The following is a 23,450-nucleotide window of genomic DNA, read 5'->3' as shown; positions in this document are numbered from 1 at the left end:
TGAAGAGAAGCAATCATTGTATAGAATTAAAAGCTTCTTGATGAATAATGCTGTCGTTACACAGGGAGGAAATTACAGTAGCACTTTCTGCTATGTAATTAAAAAACCAAAAAAAGCAAAGATGAATGAAATACCCACAAGTGAAAATGGAATTTGGTTTTCAACAGAGGAAATTGAAACTCTGTCAGTCCCATGGTTTTCATTTCCCAGTCTAAGTGAAGTGTGTCCTGAATCATTTCAAATTATAACAGGGGATCTCATGGCACATTTTCTTTAACCTTTGTAGTAACGTGACTTAAAAAAGGAGATTTTTACCCTAAAAAGATGAGGGGTTTTTTTTTTTCCATCCTAACCCTTTTTAAAATACCAAAATCATTTTATGGGCCCAGGTGGGGTCACAGTCTATTTTATTTTCTCAACTGTCCCTCCTCTCAACTGTCACACATTGATTATAGTAGTTCATCGGTTTTCCCATCTTTAATCGCACCAACTTTGCCCAAGAACATACAAAGATTAGTAACCCAGAGCTGGACTTGTAGGCAAAACCGTGGAGTCCGCCCATACTCCCCGATCTGGTTTTTCCTCATTATCTGAAATCAAGCCAGAGCATCCGTAGGTCCACACTGAGGGCCCTGCAGCATGGAGGACACTGACTCTGGACACTGGCGTCAGGCCTGGGGTCTGGTCCCAGCCCATCGTGTGTCCCCGAAAATAAGACCTGGCTGGACCACCAGCTCTAATGCGTCTTGGAGCAAAAATTAATATAAGACCCAGTCTTATTTTAATATAATATAAACCAGGTGTAACATAACATGACCCCGGGTATGATATATGATATGATATGATATGATATGATATGATATGATATGATATGATATGATATACCTGGTCTTATATTAATTTTTGCTCCAAAAGTCGCTTTAGAGCTGATGGTCCAGCTAGGTCTTATTTTGGGGGAAACACATACTTGCCTGCTGTGAAACCCTGTGAAATCCATAACTTTTCTGAGCTTCTTTGTCTACATGTACAGACTAGGAATTGTAATATCCTCTTCATTAAAGTTGTAAGAATTCAGTGAATTGATATATGAATGTCTGGTGCATATTAAGTCCACAAGAAACACCAGCTTTTATAATCATTTGTTGCCACTGTTAAAAATAATCATGGATTCAAGAGTACTAAATTAGCATTATAGCCAATGGATTTGGGATTACCAAAACCTGTTGTGCAAGTTCCAGTGGCAGATTTAAACATTAGGAGCAATGGAAAACATAGTCCGACATCATTCTCCTTGGAATTCTGGAAAGCTGGGCTGGAGCAGGTGTCCTGTCCCAGGGGCCTTAGAGACCTTACCCCCAAACCAGATCTCGGAGTTGTACCCCTGGAGGACAAGAGACCAAAGGTCCCGAATACACCGTCTCCCAGGAGAAGGAGCTATGAGGAGGCAGGAGGAAGCGGGAAAAGAGCTGATCTCCTTTAGGACTCCAGGTACTTGGAAGGAGGAGGCAGGCCTTGGGCCTTTTATCGTCTTTGCACTGAGATCAAGGCCAGGGGTCATTGGGGGAGCCCTACCTCTTTGGGGGCCATCGTAACACGCCGCAGTCTTGTCCACTCAGGCTGTGTCCTGGAACCTGACCATCAGACCAGAAGCCCTCTCCGTAGAGGGAGAGCAAGATGATGACGACGGCAGCAGTGAACACTTACACAGAACTTAATGTGGCCAAATAGTATTTCAAATGCTTTACAGAAATTGTCTCATTTTATCTTCATAGTAACCCTTTAAGATAGGTATTTATAAAGTGCTCACCTTATGTTTAGGGAAATTGACACAAAATTAGTACAAATAATTAGAGCCTGCAGAGTTCCTCTATAAATAAAAAGGACAGATGGATAGATGGAATAGTATATCTATCTGCAGTATCGTACACTGTATCTATCCATAGATAGGTAAGTCTTCTCCTTCTCCTCCTCACACTGTTGCCTCTAAAATGACCATCACCATAAGATAAGCAGCCTTTCAGAAGATTAAATCCACATTTATTCCAAGACATGCTACCTGGTTGTTTTGCAGATTATATTAAAATGCAAAAAGCCCAACTGACAGTATTGAAGCAAAAGCGAGAAACATTTTTCATTTAACCTCAGCGGATCCTTCTTTTTACTATACATATCCCTGTCTATTTATTATAGAGATGGCTACAGAACCTTAAATACAGACCAGCATGAATTCAACTCTTATAAATTTAAAACCATCATAGGTGCTAGAACAGTCCTTTTTCAATCCAGAGGGGAGAGTTATCTAAGAGGTGCTTAAATACATAGCAAACCAATTTACTGCTTCAGCATCTGTAACGTAGAATCATTTTCATTCCATCTCCCTCATCTCTTTTCTGTCTCTACAATTTCCATTAGTACCTGAGGCTGTATCCTCCTTGCCTCCACATTAAACCGGATTACTTTGGTTGAAGACATTGATTTTAACTTACTTTCCTTTTCCTTTGCCCTGTCAGTTACTGTAAGGAAATGGAGTCCAACTTCATGGGTAGCATAGATTAGCAACCCTCTCAAACAGGATGATCACACACTTTATTCTTATAAAGGTAAAACTGAGCAACACAAGCCTCATCTGTGCACACTGAGAACCACTCACAGGAGCCCTAAGAGATAGTGGGGGGAGCAAGAAGTGGACTAAGGCCCTATGTGAAGACCAGCTCCTCCCTTTCTGTACAGTGTGAGCAGTGGAGGTGTTGGTTGGCTGACCTAACCCTCCTCCACAGCTCTTTTATGCCTTGCTCAGAAACAACTATGTGACGCAGTTCTGGCCAAAGAAGCAGCAGAAGTTTCTGGATGAGGTTTCCTACAGGCTTTCTGCCTGGCACCCCCTTTGGCCTTTTCCCCTGCATTCCTTCTTCCATCTATGTGTCTGCAGTGCTAACATGAGGCTTGGAGAGGGACAGCCGTCTCGCAACCATTAGCAAGTGCATGTGAAGATAGCAGCCTACTTGCTGAGGATGGTGGGACAGGAGGAGTGCAGACCTCTCAAGCCGTCACGGGCAGCTGCTTTGGTCCGCACACCTTCAGAAGTTTCTTAACGCGTTGGAGCCAGGGCAGCTTTTTCTGTTGCATGCAGCTGTACTCACCAGCACTGACACACAGTGTGGCTCAGAGCCCTGAAGACATAGAATAGGTTGTTCTGTTGCAAACAGTTAAAGGAAGTGGGATCCTGAAGAATACATGAGTAAACCGGATCCTTGGATGTACATTTCTGCAACCTAAAGAGAGGTCAATGCATAAGAATTCAGCAAACGAGTAAGGATGCATGCCACAGTGCAGTGCATCGTTTTTATTTAGAGTCAAGTGAAAAGGCCAGCAGTGTTTCCTGCTTACCAGATACAAAGTCATCTACATAATTATAGGGAGTGTTTTTATTGCCAGAAACATCTAACTTTTATAAAAGCTTAAAGTAATTTTTATTATTTCTGTAAAATGTTTTTATTAAAGGAAACACCATATGGTAACAGCAAGAAGACTTAGTTACAAGTCACGAAGCTAGTCACAGATTTCTTTCCAACAGTTAAATTCAAAATACTTATCACAGACCCTACATTTAGGAAAAAAAATAAATTGCAGGTTTCAAGACTCCTGAAAGTATAAAATTTTCACCAAAATAGTTGTGCATTTGTTTTGTTTTTTGTTTTCATTCTCTAGAATACACAGTCTTAGAAGACCTAGGACTTACATTCAAAATATTTACCAGCCAGTACAGCCCGGGCACTGACAGAACAGATGTCAGCCACAGCCGCAGGTGTGGTTGTGCTTGGTGCAAAGTCGTGGACATCAGCCCGTGGGAAACCTCAGGGCAGGGTCACATCACGTATGTGATGCTGAAATGTATATCCATCATACATATCCTGATCATTTGCCATCCAGTCACCACAGTACTGGCAGAATGCTAGTGTACCAGGAGGTGGGTTGGATTGTGTGGTTTCTACCTCTGCCCTGGTTTGCTTTGGCTTGGTTTTGAAAACACTGTAATGCCTTGATTTTAGATACAATGAAAGATGGCCTCATCTCATCCCACCCACAAAAAGCAACAGCAATAAAAACAAGAATCCTAACCTCCAGCTCAGTAATTTCCAACTTTGAAGATGTTAACACTGGCCTGTTGTTTGAGTGATGATTGTGTAACTGCCTGAGAGCAAAGCGGGGGTTGGTTGGTGTGCGTGTGGGTGTAGGTGTGCGTGTGTAGATGAGTGTGACTGTGCCGCCATCTGATGCAGCGTCACCATAAAACCATCTCCCCTTACAGTCACCCACTTGCTCCCCTTACAGTCACCCACACTCCTACCACCCCCAGCCTCTAGCAACCACTAATCTGTTTTCCATCTCTGTAATTTTGTCATTTTAAGAATATTATATAAATAGAGTCATACAGTATGTGACCTTTAGAGATTAGCTTTTTTTTCACTCAGCATCGTGTAGAGATCCATGCAAATTGTTACATGTATCAAAAAACACAAGAATCCTAACTTCTGACACAGCCATTTCCAGCTTTGGCAAAATTGGGACCCTGGCTGTTGTGTGATTGATTCCTCCCTGGGAGGCAATTCTTAAAACCAAAGCAGAAGGTTGTTTTCTTACATTTAGACTAAATTAAAAATTGCTCAGGAGGAAGAACTGTGACCTCAGTCATCAGGATCGCTGAGCCCGTGTGTAGGATGTGGAACTAGCTCCGTGCAAAACATCTACAGACAGACAGACGTTTCTGGGCTATCGCTGACCACTTCGTGTCGCAGAGCAAACTTCTGGAGTATTAGTCCAAGAGGACCTCCCTTCCAGATCTTCTCCTGTGACCCTTGCTTTGGATCCGGGAGGGCAGGGCCCGAGCTCCCCACAGACGGTGGGTCATGGCAGGAGGCCCCCGCACTGCCACAGGCTCACACAGCATCTTAAAGGCCAGGGAAAGGAGCTTGATCTAGACCTAGCTCTCTCCACTCTCAGGGCTTCTGCTCGCCCAGCCACTCTGCTAAATGCGTTACAAGCATATTTTATATAATCCTCCCAACAACTGACTGGCCCCACTTTACGGGGGAAGCAATTGAGGGTTAGAAAAATTAAATAACTCCCCAAAGTCACATAGCAAACCCAGAACTTGAACTATGGTTTAAGTGAACCCCCGAATTCCTGCTCTTAACCACCAAATTATTTCAGTCTAGAGTGACAAGCAGGCAGCCGCTCCGACACCAGCATGAGCCACCTGTGTACTGGTAGAGAACACAATGGGTGGCGCTAGAAGTCTTGAGATCCCCCCAAGCCATGGGCTAGAGCCTTTCAAAGCCTTTCATCGAAGGCATGATAAAATACACATGCTAAGGTTTAAGCTGTCCCTTAAAAATAAGGAACCTGGGAGACCTAAGATTGGGGGGAGGTTCATTGCCTTGGGGACCTCCTTGGTGGTTTTGAAACACCTGGGAACTTTGAGTCCATTTTAGTTTTTCTCAATGAAGTAAGTAAGCGGTGGCGATCTCTTAAGTCTGTGAAAGCAGAAGCTAGTGCCAGCGCTGTCTCTACTCAAAACTAAGTCCCAAGTGAGTTGGTCTCTGCCTTTAAAAATTAGTGGCTCCAGTATGAAGCAAAACATTACTTTTTTTTTAATCTTTCTTCTTTATTCTCTATCACTTGATTTTTTTGAAAAAGCAAAATCCTTCAGCTTGGTTTAAGCAGCCACACTGACGATACTGACAGATCCCCACCCCCATGGTCAGGGTGCCACACAGGACCCACATTCCAGGCGCCGTTGTCCAGCCTCTTGCGCTCACCTGCAGTGGGAAAGGGCAGCTTCCCAGCTTCACCTGGGCAGAGAAGCCCTCTTGGAGACTCGCCTTTTAGTCCCACTAAGCAAATAGGGAAATGAAAGTAAGGCAGACAGCATCTTAGTTTCTAGCTGCGGCGCCAGCACTGCTGAAGACGGGTGCTCCGGGATTTGTGTTGTTTCTGCCCACGGGTTCCATCTTTTGTAGGCAGCGCTTTTGAGAAAATAAGTGTGCCCTCTGCCCTGTGTGCCCTGTTCTCCTTGCCAGGAGCCCCACTCAGGCAGAATATGTGCAACAACCTGCTGGATTAACTAAAGATAAAGTGGACTAGCTTCTGACCATCATCCTTTTCAGTCATGTCGATGCTGGGCACTGCAGGGCCGCCAGGCTCCTCAGGGTGGCTGCCGTCCTCTCCACACCAGCCCCCACACGGCTTCCACAGCAGCAGCCCACAAGCACTGGCACGCTAATTGCTCACACTCTGATGATAGAAGGTCACGTTCTGTTTGAAGAGGAAGAGGTGAACCAAACTCTAAGAAATCCATATCCTCATTTTCAACTACTGCGCTTCCAGCTGTCTCTGTACACGGGCCCACCGCTGTACAGGCGGCTGCCACAGGCGGACCCCGCTGTGGGCTCTGTAACACTGGAGAGGAGTGGTGGCATAGCACCCTCAGCTGTGACACCGTTTCCCCACCCTTTGTCAGATTCTGCCCCTGTTCCCAGGTCTGCTGTGATTCTTCAATACTATGCAAGCAGTTAGAATGCCAAGCAAGTGGGGGCATTTCTCCAGGATCTCGGGGGTACAGCATAGTTTAGCTGACACCATCCAGCTGATGTGGGCAGTCACCCCGTTCTTGCACCTACATTTCACCTTCAGGCCGTCGGTTTACAACCCCATGGCCAGTCCCATTGAGCAGCTTTCTGGCCGGGCCCAGCTGAGCTGCCCTCTTTGGTTACAGGTGCCTCCGTGTTCAATAGCCCCCTGTGCTGTCTCCGGGGTATGTGTGTCATGCAGGGTCTCTGGTCCCACTCCCTTGCTAGCTGCAATCTGCCCTTGCTAGCTTAGCCATGGCAATTATATCAATGGCCAATGGCTAACTGGTTACAGCTGATGGCCATCTACTACCCGAGCCAGCACCTTTCCACATGAGGCCGAGAGCCTGGAAACTGTTCTCCTGACTCTGTCCCCACAATGTGAACTCAGCCTTGGCCACTATTTTTTTTTTTTTTTTTCTGCTTGAGACAGAGTGTTTCTATGTAGATTTGGGGAAAGACAGACCCAACTCTTCCAGTTCTAAGATTAATAATTATCTCGGAGCCAGGTTTTTTCCCCAAAGTTTACTTGAGTCTCCAGGTTTGCTTGCTCCCAAATTGTCTCCTATTATTTGTTACCAACATTCTCACCATGCAGCGGGGCTCATGGGGTGTCGCTGGTACCTCGTTTCCCACAGATCTAATTTGGGTTACATACAAGTTTTTACCCTCCCACAATTTTGCTTTTAATCATCACCCCAAATCTTATTTTGTCTCTTCTTCCTGCATTGCTTCTCTTCCCAGATGTCTTATTCCTTTGATTCTAAACATAGTTTCTACAAAAGAACCAAGTCAATTAGTGTAAGGGATGAGGACGGGGAGAAGAATGACAGTTTTCAAAACTTCTAGAAGGTTGTTTTTTACGGAGTATGTTTTATTTTTTCCCATTGTATGTAGTACCTTCTAAGCATTAACTTCAATGAGAACTTTGCCTTTAGAAGAGTTGGAGATTTTTTTTACCTGTACAAAGTTTCCTCTTATTTTCTTATCTGGCAGAATTTTTCTTCTGTTGTTTTGTTTTGTCTCATTTTTTGCCTCATTTGGTTGGCTGGTTGCTTTTTCTGACCCTCCCATGACCCCCACCACCACCACTTCTGCTTTCCTACTTGCCTCATACTTTCTGAGTGTCTGCAAAGAAAAAGATATGGTTCACTGATTTGAAAATAAGGAAAAGGAATCTGGTAATATTATTCTAAATAGGTAACCTTCCTATTCCATAGGATTTCTTTAAACAGGAAAAAAAATGTCAGAGTCTTTGAAGGAATTCTTGAATATAGAAGGAAAGAAGCAGATGCCCCCATGCCTGCTGAGAACTGCGGTCACAGTTCTCTTGAGAGAAATTGCTTTTCGCCTGATGGCCAGTGAGCTGCCTGCAGGTGCATTTGTGTTTATGTGTGGGTGAGGTGGGAGGGTATCTAAGGGTTATGCAGCAAGAGCTGGATAGATGCATGCTCCAGTAGGTCAACAACATTATCGGTTTAGGCGATGTCTCGTTATTAGAGCTCTGCGAATTCTCCTGGCTATAACCCAGCCCTCTTGAAAACTTTCAGGAAAGCCCTTTAGGGATTTCAGTCTTTTTTTTTTTTTTTTTTTTTTTTTTTTTTAATGGGATGACAGTGGTCAACAAAACAACATAGTTTTCATGTGTACAATTCTGTAATACATCATCTGTATCTCACACTGTGTGCTCACCACCCAGTCAGTTCTCCTTCCATCACCATATATTTGATCCCCTTTACCATCTTCTACCACCCCCCTCCCCTCTTACCCTCAGGTAACCACTAAACTGTTGTCTGTGTCTATGAGTTGTTGTTTCTTTATTTGTCTTGTTCCTTTGTCGCCTTCAGTTTTATATCCCACATATGAGGGAAGTCATATGGTTCTCGACTTTTTCTATCTGACTTATTTCACTTAGCATAATAATATCTTATTAATGGCAACTTATGCTCTCTTTTGAAACTTTGACTTTTCTCACCTCTAAAATTCCCATGATGGGACCGCCTTAAACTGATGACTTTCATCTTTCAAACTGATCTGTCACGTTGGAAACCATGGAGACCTTCTTTTGTCCACCCCCAACCCTAAGACTGGAATCCACGGCAACAATCCCTGATGTGGGGACGCTGACCACAAGCTCTAGAGGGCAACACATGAGGCCAAGATCATACAGGACCTTCCTGACAGCAGCTGAAAGGCTACAGTATTTGTATTGATCTACAGAAGCATTCAATCAGTGCTCCTTATTTTTTTGTCTCTTTGCAGCTGCACAAAACAACTTGAATATTAGAAGGCAAAAGCCATGCTCTATAATAACCTCATGAAAATTTTATGGCAGCATTTGATCAGTAACAAGCCTGGCTTAAAACCATGTTTCTAATGCTGATGTTGAAGGCTCGTACTTGCACTGAAATTATTTTCTTGTTCAGGTGGCTACGTAAGGAGGTACTTGTTTATATGTACCCTGGTCGGGAGGAGTCGGGCGAGTGGGTGAGGCAAGGAGAACATATTCACTGAAAACATGCTTCAGAGTGAGTTGTTTCAGTCTCCTTTGAGGAAGTAAAGAAACAAATGTGTTCTATCAACAGGAATTTAATAAATGCCTGTTATTTACACAACTTCTACAATAATAGTTTTCCTTTCATTGACGACTAGTTACATGCTAGGCACATTTTATGTTTGTAACAGTCGCTGTGCATTTCTCCTCAGCACCTTTCCACCCTTACAGATTACATAGCAGCCCTGCAGTTTGGGGCATTGACCCCAGCTCCAGGGAGACCCCTAACTAACCTCAGCTAATGGCGGTCATTTCATTTCTCCCACCCAGTTCTAAGCTAATCAGTGCAGGCTACTTCGCCTGTGATGGTGATTGGCAGAGGACTGGGTGATAACCCATTGGGGACCAGTGATTTGTTAGTGGAAGATGTGAGATATCTGAGGGCTTCTGGGAGTGTTTCTTCATTCTTAAGGGTGAAACTCAGGGGGGATGTTTTCCTGTGTGGATGCGAGGCCTAGAGCTGTTGGCACAGGTCTGGGGATGATGCTGGCATATGCAGGAGAGGAGAGCTGAGACAGAGGCAGAGAAACCCAGCCAGGGCCCCTCTGTGGGACGGGGCTCTCACCTGCCCTATTCTAAATGACACAATTTGATCCAACTCGTTTCTGAATTATTTGAGCCTATTCGTATTGGGAATTCTGTTACCCACAGACAACTCCATCTGACTGAATCGGTATCTTAGCAAATTGCCCATTACAACTCTCTGAGCTTGGTACTATTATAGTATCTTTTTCTAGATGAAGAAGCAGAGGCTTTTGGGGTTTAAGTGACTTCCCCAGGTCACATGACCAGTAAACAGCTGGGCTGGGATGCAAAGCCAGTTCTAGCTGATTCCTAAGCCTGTGCTCTCCGGCCATGGTCTCCATCCATTCCCACATCCTCACCAGCTTTTCATCGGGAAGGCATTCACTTTGGGGTGGGGGGAAGGGGGCAGGAGGAAACCCACCATTTCTCTGCCTTTGAACCAAAGTAAATAAAGGCCAGAGGCTAAGGCAGGTGCTCAAGGATTTCTGCAGTACCCCCGAGCGCCGCGCGGTCCTGTGACTTTAGCACAGGAAGTACCGTTAGGACACAGAAATGTCTTGGCAGGCAGCATAGTAAATCACTCTACCTTTTTATTGCCATATACGACACATGTGCAGAAAAGTGCATAAATCATAAATATACAGTATAATGAACAATCATCAAGAGAATATCCCAGTCAAGAACTATTTGGATTTGACAATTACATGTCGTTGGCAGAGGGAATGAATGTGGTTATCTTGGTCATCGTTACCCACCCCTCCCGTCACATCACTAACTTTATCTGTAGCACTTGGCACGCTTTAGGAACATGCCATACTCTGTTACATTTATGCCAAAATTCACATCCACAGATATACCCACAAAATGATATCCTAGAAAAGAGCCATTAACAAAATAAAACTTAGTCTCTTAATTAGGACTAGAGCAGCAATAAAGTTGTTAGCCCTTTTCTAGTTTCTGGCTCTTGTGGTGCCAAATTCTCAGGCAAAAATGGCCTCTGCAGAGATTTCCTGGAAATCCAAAGTTATGGAGCGGTTTCCAGGGTGCTTGGGGAGAGGTGATAACTGTCCCTGCCCCCGTGGCCTCCCCGTTGCGCCTTTTCCTTCTGTCCCTGAGGGCTGAGCCTGGCACTTGAGAGTGCCACTCCCACTTGTGGTGGGTGTTCTGAAGTAGACACAGTTCCCTGTGTGTGCCTGTGTTTTAATGATCTTTTGATTTTTCAGCAGAGATCCCGCACAGGTAAATACCAGTTTCTGTTTGTGTATAGCTCTTATAATTGATTCTTTATTACCTCTTCTCAAAGACAGTAGAATAAAAAGGTCTGTTTGAAGAAAGCACAGCATGTCCATTGCTGCAAATAAGAGAGTAAATAAATCAATGGCCTTTGCAGCTACCTTTTACACCACAGTGAGCCCTCTGACCCTGCGTGGTACATTGTCAGAGGAGAACGCTTGGAAAAGCTCACCACTGAAAGGAACCCCCAAAGCCTGTGATGTGGAGACAAGCCTCCAGCTGGCGTCCCTCTGATTATAAGACAGGTTAATCAGGACATTCCTCTCCAACTCATATCTTACCCCTTACTTAGAGTCTTATAGAGACAAACAGTGTGTCTTCCAGCCCTGATGACTCCTTTCTGATTTTAATTACTAAAGTAATCTATTTGATAATACCTTACATTCCCAGGCAGCCAGCAGATAATTATCTTTTTACACTGCCGAGACCAGCCCAACACCTGGCAGGCTTTCTTCTAGGAGAAGCCAGAGCCTGTCCTGTGAACAAAGACAATGGACCTTAGATGGTGCATGGAAGAGGAGGTACACACACACGCACAGGCACACACACATGCACGCACACACGTGCACTTTCACACATGCGAGGCCACACGCACACACGTGCACTTTCACACATGCGAGGCCACACACACATGCACGCACACGTGCACTTTCACACATGCAAGTCCACATGCACACGCACACACACACTCACACATGCAAGTCCACACGCACATGCACACACACGCACTTTCACACATGCAAGTCCACATGCACACACACACACGTACACATGCATGCACATGCACACATGCACACACATGTGCACTTTCACAATGGAAGTCCACACACACGCACACACACACTATCACACATGCAAGTCCACACGCACACGCACACACTTTCATACATGCAAGTCCACACGCACACACACACACACATGCACGCACACATGCACGCACACACATGCACTTTCACACATGCAAGTCCACACACACACGGGCACGCACACACGTACACATGCACACACACATGCACACACGTGCACTTTCAAACATGCAAGTTCACGCACACATGCACACACACTTTCACACATGCAAGTCCACACACACATGCACACACACGTACACATGCACACACATGCATGCACACATGCACTTTCACACATGCAACACCACATGCACACACATGCATGCACCCGCACACATGCACGCACACACGTGCACTTTCACACATGTGAGGCCACATGCACACACACATGCACACATGCATGCACACATGCACGCACACGCGCATGCACTTTCACACATGCAAGTCCACACACACATGCATGCACGCTCACTGCACACTCACGCATGCACGCACACGGTCACACACACATGCTCATACACACACATGTGCTCACACACACGCTCACACATGACTGCTCCATACCAATGTACCCAGTTTCTGTGTCTGGCAGTGGCAGGTCCTTGTCTGCCTGCTGCATGTTGATTTGCGCGTTGAGTATAATCCAGACAATGGCTGCCTTGCGCCCCTCGTCACTCAGTTCCTGCCACTCAGCGCTCCCACAGCCAAGTAGGGTGGCAGCGTGCTCTTAGTTTTTTCAGATAGAAGTGCTTAGCACACAGCACCTACTCAGGCAGCAGCTGGTAGGCAGCAGCCAGATTTGTCTGGTGAGACTGGGGCCTCGGTCAGGAGGAAGGCAGCCAAATAACTGGTGTGGGGAGTAGCGAGGGGAGCGTGTCCTCAGGACAAGGTCCAGTCTCACTCATTGTCATCCCCTTGGCGACTGTACAGTACTCAGTATCAGTGTCTGTTAATACAGGCACGCTTTGTTTGCTTGTGCTTTGCTTCATCGTGCTAGATACTGCATTTTTTACAAATTGGAGGTTTGTGGCAACCCAGCATCGAGCAGGTCTGTCAGCGTCATTTTTCTAACAGGCTCAGATGACGGTTAGCATTTTTACCAATAAGTTAATTTTTAATTAAGGTATGTACATTTTTTTTCTTGTAATAGTGTTTATTAATAGTGCTGCTCAGTGACTGTTTAAAATTGTAACTGCTATAGTCTCTCCCGTGGATGAAATATTTTGTTTCATTTTTTTTCCCCATTTTTTTTATTTTATTAGTTTCAGGTGTACAAGACAAAGCAATACTTAGACGTTAATCATTTATATCCCTCACACTGTGTGAACCCCCTCCCCCCATCCACTACCCCTCTGACATTGCTCACAGCCATTACATTTCCACTGTCTCTATTCCTAATGCTGTACTCCGCTTCCTGTAACCATATACATACATATATGTATATATAAAATTATAGTTGGCATTCATTATTGTTCAGCTTTAGGTGTACAGTGCACAGATCAGGCATCTACATCATCCCTGAGGTGGTCTCCCAAATGGGACACATGTCCATCGGATACCCTACAAAATCTTTACATTATTGATTATGTTCCCCAAATTAATTTTCGAAACCCCATACCATCTTGTGCATACCGACTATTTTCTAATCCCTTCACCTTCCCCCTTATCCACACCCCACTCCGCCCATCTAGCAACCCTCAGTTTTTCCTCTAGGTCTCCAAAACTGTTTCTGATTAGTTCATTCACTTATTCTTTTCTTTAGATTCTGCATATAAGTGAGATCATATGGTATTTATCTTTCTCTGTCTGACTTATTTCACTTAACATAATGTTCTCTAGGTCCATCCATGTTGTTGCAAATGGTAAGATTTCTTTCTTCTTTATGGCTGCGTAATACTCCATTGTATAAATGTACCACAGTTTCTTAATCCAGTCATCTACTGATGGGCATTTCGGTTGTTTCCAGGTCTTGCTATTGTGTATAGTGCTGCAATAAACATAGGAGTGGATAAAGATTTTTGAATTGGAGTTTTGGATTTCTCCGGATAGATACCTAGGAGTGGGATTGCTGGATCATAAGGTAGTTCCATTTTCAGATTTTTGAGATACCTCCATATTGTTTTCCATAGTGGCTGCACCAATCTGCATTCCCACCAATAGTGCACAAGCGTTCCCTTTTCTCCACATCCGCCCCAACACTTGTTGTTTGTTGATTTATTGATGATAGCCATTTTGACTGGGGTAAGGTGGTATCTCATTGTGGTTTTAATTTGCATTTCTCTGATGGTTAGTGAGATTGAGCATTTCTTCATATGTCTGTTTGCCATCTGTATGTCCTTTTTAGAAAAATGTCTCTTCATGTCCTATGCCCATTTTTCAATTGGGTTGTTTGTTTTTTTGGAGTTCAGTTGAGTGAGTTTTATATAAATTTGTGATATTAACCCCTTGTCAGATATATCATTGGCAAATATCTTTTCCCATTCAGTAGGATTCCTTTTTGTTTTATTGATGGTTTCCTTTGCTGTGAAAAAACTTTTTAGTTTTATGTAATCCCACATGTTTATTTTTTCTCTTACTTCCCTTGCACGAGGGGATATATCAGTAAAAATCTTGCTCCAGGTAATGTCTGTAAAGTTTCTTCCTATATTTTCTTCTAGGAATTTTATGGTTTCAGATCTTACATTTAAGTCTTTAAGCCATTTTGAATTTATTTTTGTATATGGTGTAAGGAGGTGGTCCAGCTTCTTTTTTTTTTTTTTTTTTTTGCATGTGTCTGTCCAGGTTTCCCAGCACCATTTATTGAATAGACTGTCTTTACCCCACCGTACATTCTTGCTTCCATTGTCTTAGATTAAATGGCCATATAGGCAGGGATTTATTTCTGGACTCTCTGTTCTGTTCCATTGATCTATGTGTCTGTTTTTATGCCAGTACCATGCTGTTTTGATTACTGTAGCCTTGTAGTATAATTTGATGTCAGGTATTGTTATACCACCCACTTTGTTCTTGTTTCTCAAGATTGCTGAGGCTATCCGGGGTCTTTTATGATCCCATATAAATTTTAGGATTGTATATTCTATTTCTGTGAAAAATGTCATTGGTAGTTTGATAGGAATTGCGTTGAATATGTATATTGCCTTAGGCAGTATGGACATTTTAACTATATTAATTCTTCCTATCCATGAACATGGTATGTGTTTCCATCTATTTGCATCTTCTTTCATCTTTCTTCAGTGTCTTATAATTTTCTGAGTACAGATCTTTTACTTCTTTGATTAAATTTATTCCCAGGTATTTTATAGTCTTTGGAGCAATTGTAAATGGGATTGCTTTTTAAATTTCTCCTTCTGATGTTTTATTATTGGTATATACAAATGCAACTGATTTCTGAATATTAATTTTGTATCCTGCTACTTTACTAAATTCATCTATCAGCTCTAATAGTTTCTTGGTGGAGTCTTTAGGGTTCTCTATATATAGTATCATATCATCTACATATAATGACAATTTTACTTCCTCCTTACCAATTTGGATGCCTTTTATTTCTTTTTCTTGTCTGATTGCTGTGGCTAGAACTTCCAGCACTATGTTGAATAGAAGTGGAGAAAGTGGGCAACCTTGCCTTGTTCCTGATTTTAAGGAGAATGGTTTTAGCTTTTCCCCATTGAGTATGATGTTAGTTGTGGGTTTATCATATATGGCCTTTATTATGTTGAGATATGGTCCCTCTATTCCCACTTTCTTAAAGGTTTTTATTTTAAATGGCTGCTGGATTTTGTCAAATGCTTTTTCTGCATCTATTGATATGATCATGTGATTTTTATTTTTCATTTTGTTAATGTGGTGTGTCATATTAATTGATTTGCAGATGTTGAACCACCCTTGCATACCAGGGATGAATCCCACTTGATCATGGTGTATGATCTTTTTAATGTATTGCTGAATTCTGTTCGCTAATATTTTGTTGAGGATTTTTGCATCTATGTTCATTAGAGATATTGGCCTGTAGTTTTCTTTTTTTGTGTGGTGTCTTTGTCTGATTTGGGGATCATAGTGATAGTGGCTTCGTAAAAAGTGTTTGGGAGCCTTCCCTCCTTCTGGATTTTTTGGAAGAGCTTGAGGAGAATAGGTGATAATTCTTTTTTGAATGTTTTGTAAAATTCACCTGTAAAGCCATCTGGTCCAGGGCTTTTGTTTGTGGGGAGATTGTTGATTACTGATTCAGTTTCCCTGGTGGTAAACAGTCTATTCAGGTTTTCTGTTTCTTCTTGAGTAAGCTTTGGAAGGTTGTACGCCTCTAGAAAATTGTCCATTTCTTCCAGATTGTCAAATTTGTTGGCATATAGTTGCTCATAGTAATTTCTTAAAATTTTTTGTATTTCTGCGGTGTCTGTTGTCACTTCTCCTCTTTCATTTCTGATTTTATTAATTTGGGTCCTCTCTCTCTTTTTTTAATGAATCTAGCTAAAGGTTTGTCGATTTTGTTTATCTTCTCTAAGAACCAACTCTTGGATTCATTGATCTTTTGTGTTGTTTTTCTGGTTTCTATGTCATTTATTTCTGCTCTGATCTTTATCTGTCTCCTTCCTTGTACTTCCTTTGGGCTTATTTTGCTGTTCTTTTTCCAGATTCCTTAAGTGTGAAGATTAACTGTTGATTAGTGATTTTTCTTGTTTCTTTAGGTAGGCCTGCAATGCTATGAATTGCCCTCTTAGGACTGCTTTCGCAGCATCCCATAGATTTGGGGTCATCATTGTTTTCATTTTTGTTTGTCTCGAGATATCTTTTGATTTCTTCTTTGATCTCCTGGTTGACCCATTCATTATTTAGTAACATGTTATTCAGCCTCCATGAATTGGTGTGTCTTCCAGTTTTTTTTCCTGTAGTTGATTTCTAATTTCATAGCACTCTGGTCAGAGAAGACAATTGGTATGATTTCAATTTTCTTAAATTTATCAAGACTTGTTTTGTGGCCTAACATATGGTCTATCTTGGAAAATGTTCCATGTGTGCTTGAGAAGAACGTGTATTCTGCAGCTTTGGGGTGAAATGCTCTGAAAATATCGATTAAATCCAAGTGGTCCAATGTGTCATTTAAGGCTGTTGTTTCCATATTGATTTTCTGTCTGGAAGACCTGTCCCTTGTTGTCAGAGGTGTGTTGAAGTCCCCTACTATGATAGTGTTACTGTTGATCTCTGTCTTTATGTCAGTCAATATCTGTTTTATATATTTAGGTGCTCCTATGTTGGGTGCATAGATGTTTACTAGGGTTATGTCCTCTTGTCGGATCAATCCCTTTATTATTATATAGTGCCCATCTTTGTCTTTTAATATGTTCTTCATTTTAAAGTCTATTTTGTCAGATATAAGTATTGCAACTCTACTTTTTTCTCATTCCATTTGCATGAAATATCTTACTCCAACCCTTCACTTTCAGCCTGTGTGTGTCTTTTGATCTGAGGTGAGTCTCTTGTATACAGCATATATAAGGGTCTTGCTTTCTTACCCTCTCAGCCACCCTATGTCTCTTGATTGGAGCATTTAATCCGTTTACATTTAAAGTGATTATTGATAGGTACATTTGCCATTTTTAAATTTGTAGTTAGATTGTTTTCATCTTTCTTCTATTTACAGAAGTCCTTTTAGTATTTCTTGCAATGCTGGCTTGGTGGTAATAAATTCCTTTAGCTTATTCTTTTCTGGGAAGCTCTTTATTTCTCCATCAACTTTAAATGATAGCCTTGCTGGATAAAGCAATCTAGGTTGTAGGCCTTTGTTTTCCATCACTTTGAGTATCTCCTGCCACTCCCTCCTGGCCTTCAATGTTTCTGTAGAAAAGTCATTTGATAGTCTTATGGGAGTTCCCTTGTATGTAACCCTCTGTCTTTCTCTTGCTGCTTTTAGGATTCTCTCTTTGTCTTTAACCTTTGCCATTTTAACTATAATGTGTCTTGGTGTGGACCTGTTTGGGTTTATCCTGGTTGGAACTCTCTGCACTTCCTGGGCTTGTATGTTGGTTTCCTTCATCAGGTTAGGGAAGTTTTCAGACATTATTACTTCAAATATGTTCTCAATCCCTTGCTTCCTCTCTTCACCTTCTGGTATTCCTATGATGCGCATGTTGTTGCGCTTGATGTTATCCCAGAGGTCTCTTAAACCATCTTCATTGTTTTTTATTCTTTTTTCTTTCTGTTGTTCTGTTTGGGTGATCTCTGCTAACTTGTCTTCTAAGTTGCTAATTCAATCCTCTGCTTCATCTAACCTGCTGTTAATTCCTTCAAGTGAATTCTTTATTTCAGTAATTGTGTTCTTTAGTTCTAACTGGTTGTTCATTATGATTTCTCTATCCTTCTTTATGTCGTCTCTAAGCTCCTTAAACATTCTTATCATCAGTGTTCTGAACTCTGTCTCTAATAGGTTGGTTACCTCTGATAGGTTGGTTCCATTTCTGGAGGTTTCTTCTGTTCTTTTATTTGGGACATGTTTCTTTGTTTCCCCATTCTGGCTGACTCTCTGTGTTTGCTCCGATGTATTAGGTAGATCCCCTAGTTCTTAGTTCTTGCTGGGTTATCTTATGTAGTGTGTGTCCTTTATATTTGACTTGCACTACTTCGTCCTTCTCCTCTGCGTGTGCTCCAAAGGTGACTCTTGTGTGTTGTGTATATTGTCCTGTTAAAGAAGATCTTGAATTGCTTTTCACTTGTGAGTCGGTGGGGTTAACTCCTAGGCTGACTAGTTGTGAGACTTGGCTCTGCCCACCGCAGGGTGTTCTGCTGCATGAGGGTTGACCGCTTAAATGTGGTTTGGCCTCTATGGGCTCTTGTGCCTGTAGAGAATTCCCTCTGGGTGTGTCACTTGTAGGTCAAACCTGGTAGTACTCTGCTTTGGTCTGGAGTTGGCCTCTGGGTGTGTTGAATCTTGTGCCTCTTAAGCTGGGCCCTGGTAGGGCAATTTCAGAACAAAGCAAATCACCAAGCACAACAACAACAACAACAAAGAAAAAAATCAAATACATTCACATGTAAAAACAACCGACAACCCACACTCAACACAGGCAAAGATATCAAAGATATAAAGACAAAACAAAACAAAAAGCAACGCCAGTTTTGGCTTAAGCCCACCAAGTAATCTCCAGGTTGTCCTCTGCTGTACCAAAGAGTCCCTTGCGTATTGTGCAGTCAGAGCCGGTCACCTGGTGCCCAGAGTGATGTTGGGACTACAGGTTTAGATGCGTGGGGCTGAGGGGTCTGGATGGTAGTTTCTACAAAGCCAGTGCAGTTTCTGCCCTTGCCTGCACATATGCACACTGAGAGTAGCACCACCAGCCCTGTGTCCAGTTCTCCTGAGTCTTAGGGCACTTCTTCCACGTGTGTGTGGGGGGGGGGGGGGGCAGGCAGGAGATTTCTGAGCTGCTGAAAGCTCAGAGCTGCATCTGCCCCTTACTGCTGACCCCTGGGAGTGCCTCCGCAGTTGTAATTGCCCTGCCCTAGGCAGGTCAGAAAGGGTGGGGGCTGGGGATGGAGGGGTCTTCTCTGTCCCAGCCCAGCCATGTCACACTCTTCCCACAGGCCAGAAAAGGTGGTGGCTGAGGGTGGAGGAGTCTCTTCTCTCCTAGCCCATCAAAAACCACACTCCTCCCAGCCTCCTCCCTGGGTCAGAGCCCTCCGTCAGTCTTCCCAGAGCCCGAGCACCGAGGCTCCTCTGCAATCTGACACCACTCCTCAGTTCAGGGGCCAGTTCAAGTCTCTGGAAGCGCGGGGGTAAGATGGGGGGGGGGGCAGGTATGGAGTTTGTGTCCTTTGTCCGTCCTAAGGCTTAACTGGAGGTATCAGTTGAGGTTATTGCCTCAAATGCTGTATATGCTGCCCCCTCAGCGGGAGAGATCAGCTGTGGGATGCAGGGAAAGAGCCCACCTCCTGGCTTTTATGTTCTCTGTTCTGTCCTGGGATCCCCTGCGTCTCTGCAGCCGCAGATGTGGGCCGGGTCTCCACTCCGCTCCCTTCCCTCTTCCCCTGCTCGCCCAATTTTCCCACCTGCAAGTAATCCTTGCACGAGTCTCTTAGCTGTTCTACGTGATGAGCAGAGTCCTTTGATGGGTTATAGATGTCCCGTTACTGATAAGATCCGGAGGAGAACTCAAAAAGTGCGCCCACTGCCGCCATTCTTATGACGTCAGGTTATGTACATTTTTTAAGACATATGCTATTGCACACTTAATAGACTACAGTAAAGTGCAAATGGAATTTTTACATGTACTGGGAAACAGAAAAGCTTGTGTGACTGCTTTATTGCAGTAATCACTTTATTGTGGTTGTCGGGAACCGATCCCACAACGTCTCCAAGGTACGCCTGTGTGTGTTAGTCTCTGCTACTCGCCAGACTCAGAGAACACAGCAGCGAACAAAATGAAAGGAAAAGCACTGTCCACAAACAGCTTATATTCTAGTGGGGAGAGACACATAATTAAATGAATAACACATGTAATATTTTCAGGCTGTGGTAAGTGCTGTGGAGACAAAGCAAGGAAGTGAGATGGATTCTAAGGCAGGAGCATGTCCCAAGTTTGAGGAATAGGTGGTACAATCGGTGCCACCAAGAGAGGCCACAATAATTGGAGCAGCATGAGTGATGGGGGTTGTAGGAGATTAAATCAGAAATAACAGCTGGGGTCCCGATCACGCAGGGCCTTACCAACCATTGAAAGGACACTGGCTTTTACTCTGAATGCAGTGGGCAGATTTTAGAAGATTATGAGCAGAGGTAACATGATGTGACTTCTGTTTTGACAACATTATTTGAGCTACTCTAGGGAGGCAAGTGTGGAAGCAGGAGACCAGTTAGACTTTTGCAGTAATTCAGGCAAGAGAGGGTGGCAGTTTAGACGGTAGCAATGGAGGTGTTGAGAAGTGGTCAGATTCTGGATACATTTTGAAGTAAGCACCTGTAGTATTTGCTCATGGGTTAGACGTGGGCTATGAAGGTAAGGGACACATTGCCATGTCTGCCATACTCTGTTGGTCACACAGGATAACTGTGCTGTGATGTGGGAGGGAATTACACAGGGCACGAGCACAGGCCGCAGGGGTCACTGTGGAGCATCCCAGGGGCTGGAGCACAGTGTGGGAGGGTAGCAACCACCAGTGTCCCCTACAATGAGGCCCAAGCAGCTGAGTCACTTGCTGAAACTGCACTCACGACCTTAAGAGTGAAAAGGACAGAGTTGGCCTACCCATCAGATTGTTGCTGACAATCTTTTCTCATAGATTACTGAAATATATTGGGTTATTATTCCATTTTAGATTCCTAAGATGCCACTCTTTTTTCAGTTGTTGAATTTAGAGATAGATTGTTCTTAAAATCTCTATCTAAAGCCTCTGTTTTTCCCAATTCTAACCTCATTCCTTTCTTTAATAGTCTGTACTTTATCCTGGACCGTTTCTTAACAAGAGTTTATCTGAAATGGCTTTAACAAATAGTTTCATTCAAAATATGCCCCCAAGCCAGCTCCCTCCCCACCCAAGAAAACTCGCACTGCAGCCCTGCTCTCCCTCCCTCCCTCTCCTCCCTGCCCCCACCCCTGCCTTCTGTGTTCCCATCCTCATTCCTAGTGTGGGAGCGGGAGTCTGTGCCTCCCAGAGCTTCCCTTCTTCCCCTCAAACCAATACCGTTGACATTCTAGAGCCTCTTTTTTCATGGTTCACTGAGGGGAGAAATAATACCTCCCATTTTGAGCAAAAGAAAGAAGGAAGTGTGTCTCAGGGACTCGTTTCTAGCAAAAAGGCTGGTATGTTTGGTACAGAGGGCACAGCCAGCTTCACTGCGGAAGACGGAAAGAGAAGATGAACCTGAGACTTTGGGGAATCACAGTCCTCATGGCTACTGTGCTGTGAGAACCTTACCCTCGTCCTCCCCACGAATGGCGAGGGCCAGGAGGGGTTCTGGCACCAGCCATTGTGGGCACGGGGAAGAATCAGGGGTCAGAGTAAAACTGAAAATAGGAAGAACTGACCTCTGTTACTGTGAGCCACACGGGTTGTTAAGCGCTTTGCATGCAACATATCATTTTGTGTTAATAACACGACTGAGGCTCCGAAAGGTTGAGTAACTGGTTCCAAGACACTCTACTAGTCATTGACAGAGCCTGGAATGGTAACCCAAAAATAAGTTCGTTCCACTATTGCCTGCCAGTGCTGAGGACTTCTCATTTGCCCACTCAGCAAACACAAGTTCACCTACAGGCCGACAGTGTTTGCTTTCCAACTGCCGTGTTGTTCGCCTGAAACTGGACAGATGGGTTTGTTAATGTTTTGAGGAGGACCATTAAATGGCATCCCTCTTCTTCACTGAATTCAGATGTAATTGAGAAATAAGGGAATCGGACAGGTGAAGATCAGAATATAGTTTTATTATCGATATGGTGAAAGGAGAGGCTATGGCTCCATTAATAGGCACAGTCAGGCTCCCTTCCTTACCCGCCTGGAAGCAGCTCTGTTCCCTCCCTAGTGGATGGGCGTACACCTGCAGGGCAGGCGGGTGCAAAGGGGGAGCCCTGAGGGGCCAAGCCCCCCAGCCCTGCTCCTCCTCCTCACCTCCCCTTCAGACTAACCCCTCTGGAAGCATCCCAGGCAGGGGCGTGTGCGACACTAGAAGGTGTGTGACTCCAACTGCAGGAGCCAGGGGAGGGCTGAGAGGAGGGTGCAGTGCGCCTGGCCGGGCCTGCAGGGACTTCATCTGCATGGCCAGAGTGGTGGCAGGCCGATTAAGCCGTAAGCAGGCTGTGACATTATCGGATGTGTACATTTAGAGGAGCACCCGGACTCGGATGGGGAGGATGGGGTGCAGGGCGAGCACCGGCATAGGGAGACAGTACAGAAAGGCACTGGTAGGGGTGAGGCCAGCAGGGTCCTCTGCCTTTGCCTGCTGCCGGCGGTCTCCTGCTCGGGGCTGGTGCTGACCTCAGCGGGGCGCCTGCAGCTGACAGTGGGCAGCAGGAGGACACGGGCTCCATCAGAGCCCCGAGAAGGCCAACGGTGCTGTGTGTGGCCCTCAGACCACGCAATAAGCATTGTGAGCCGAAGGCACCTGTGAAGGTGTTTTCTCTGCAAGCTTCATTCCCAGCATGAAAGCTCCTGCCTCCGGCATTTTTACAGTTTATGAAACAAAAAAACCGTAAAGAGGTTTAGCCTCCCACCTCACAGCCATACCCTGGGTGCAGCTGTTGGCGGGCTGCAGGCTGAATGCTTCCCCTGCACTGGGGAAGACGTGATTGTTGCTGACGGGAGACCAGGACACACAGGGCCCACGTCTGCATGTGGACTCCCCTCCATGCCGCCATAGACGTGGTCTGGTCTGAGGGTATTGGGTGTGTGGGGACTTTTTGCTGTGAGCCCAGTACTGCTCTCTGACCCTCCATGGGCATTCCACTAGTCAGGAACTTTGTTCTTTTACCATTTGACAAATATCTGTAGAGCCCTCCGATGGGCCATGCATCGTGCTAGGTGCTGGGGATCCAGCAGTGAGGAGGAGAGACATGGACCCTGCCCTCTCAGGGTTGGTGGGGACTGGGCTTGGGGCCAGCAGCTCAGCGATGCCAGGGAACC

At 44.3% G+C, this 23,450-nt stretch overlaps 1 protein-coding gene across 5 annotated transcripts in view; it reads left to right on the top strand.

Moving 5' to 3' along the window:
* Window positions 1-23,450, top strand: part of FARS2 (phenylalanyl-tRNA synthetase 2, mitochondrial) — a 541,022-nt gene that overhangs the window by 462,534 nt on the left and 55,038 nt on the right. For 2 of the 5 annotated variants that reach the window (XM_074335273.1, XM_074335272.1), the window contains one exon: window positions 7,850-7,996. The exons of the other annotated variants lie outside the window; for them this stretch is intronic. In XM_074335273.1, the coding sequence (XP_074191374.1) occupies window positions 7,850-7,994 (145 nt within the window). In that variant the 3' untranslated portion in view covers window positions 7,995-7,996. Of the gene's footprint in view, window positions 1-7,849; window positions 7,997-23,450 lie in introns of those variants that run through there. 5 annotated transcript variants of the gene reach the window in all.

Source organism: Rhinolophus sinicus, linkage group LG06 (assembly GCF_036562045.2).
Source record: "Rhinolophus sinicus isolate RSC01 linkage group LG06, ASM3656204v1, whole genome shotgun sequence".
In the NCBI taxonomy this organism is placed as follows: Eukaryota; Metazoa; Chordata; class Mammalia; order Chiroptera; family Rhinolophidae; genus Rhinolophus; species Rhinolophus sinicus.
The sequence above is the reverse complement of the archived record's forward strand: the minus strand, read 5'-3'. Positions and strand labels throughout refer to the sequence as shown.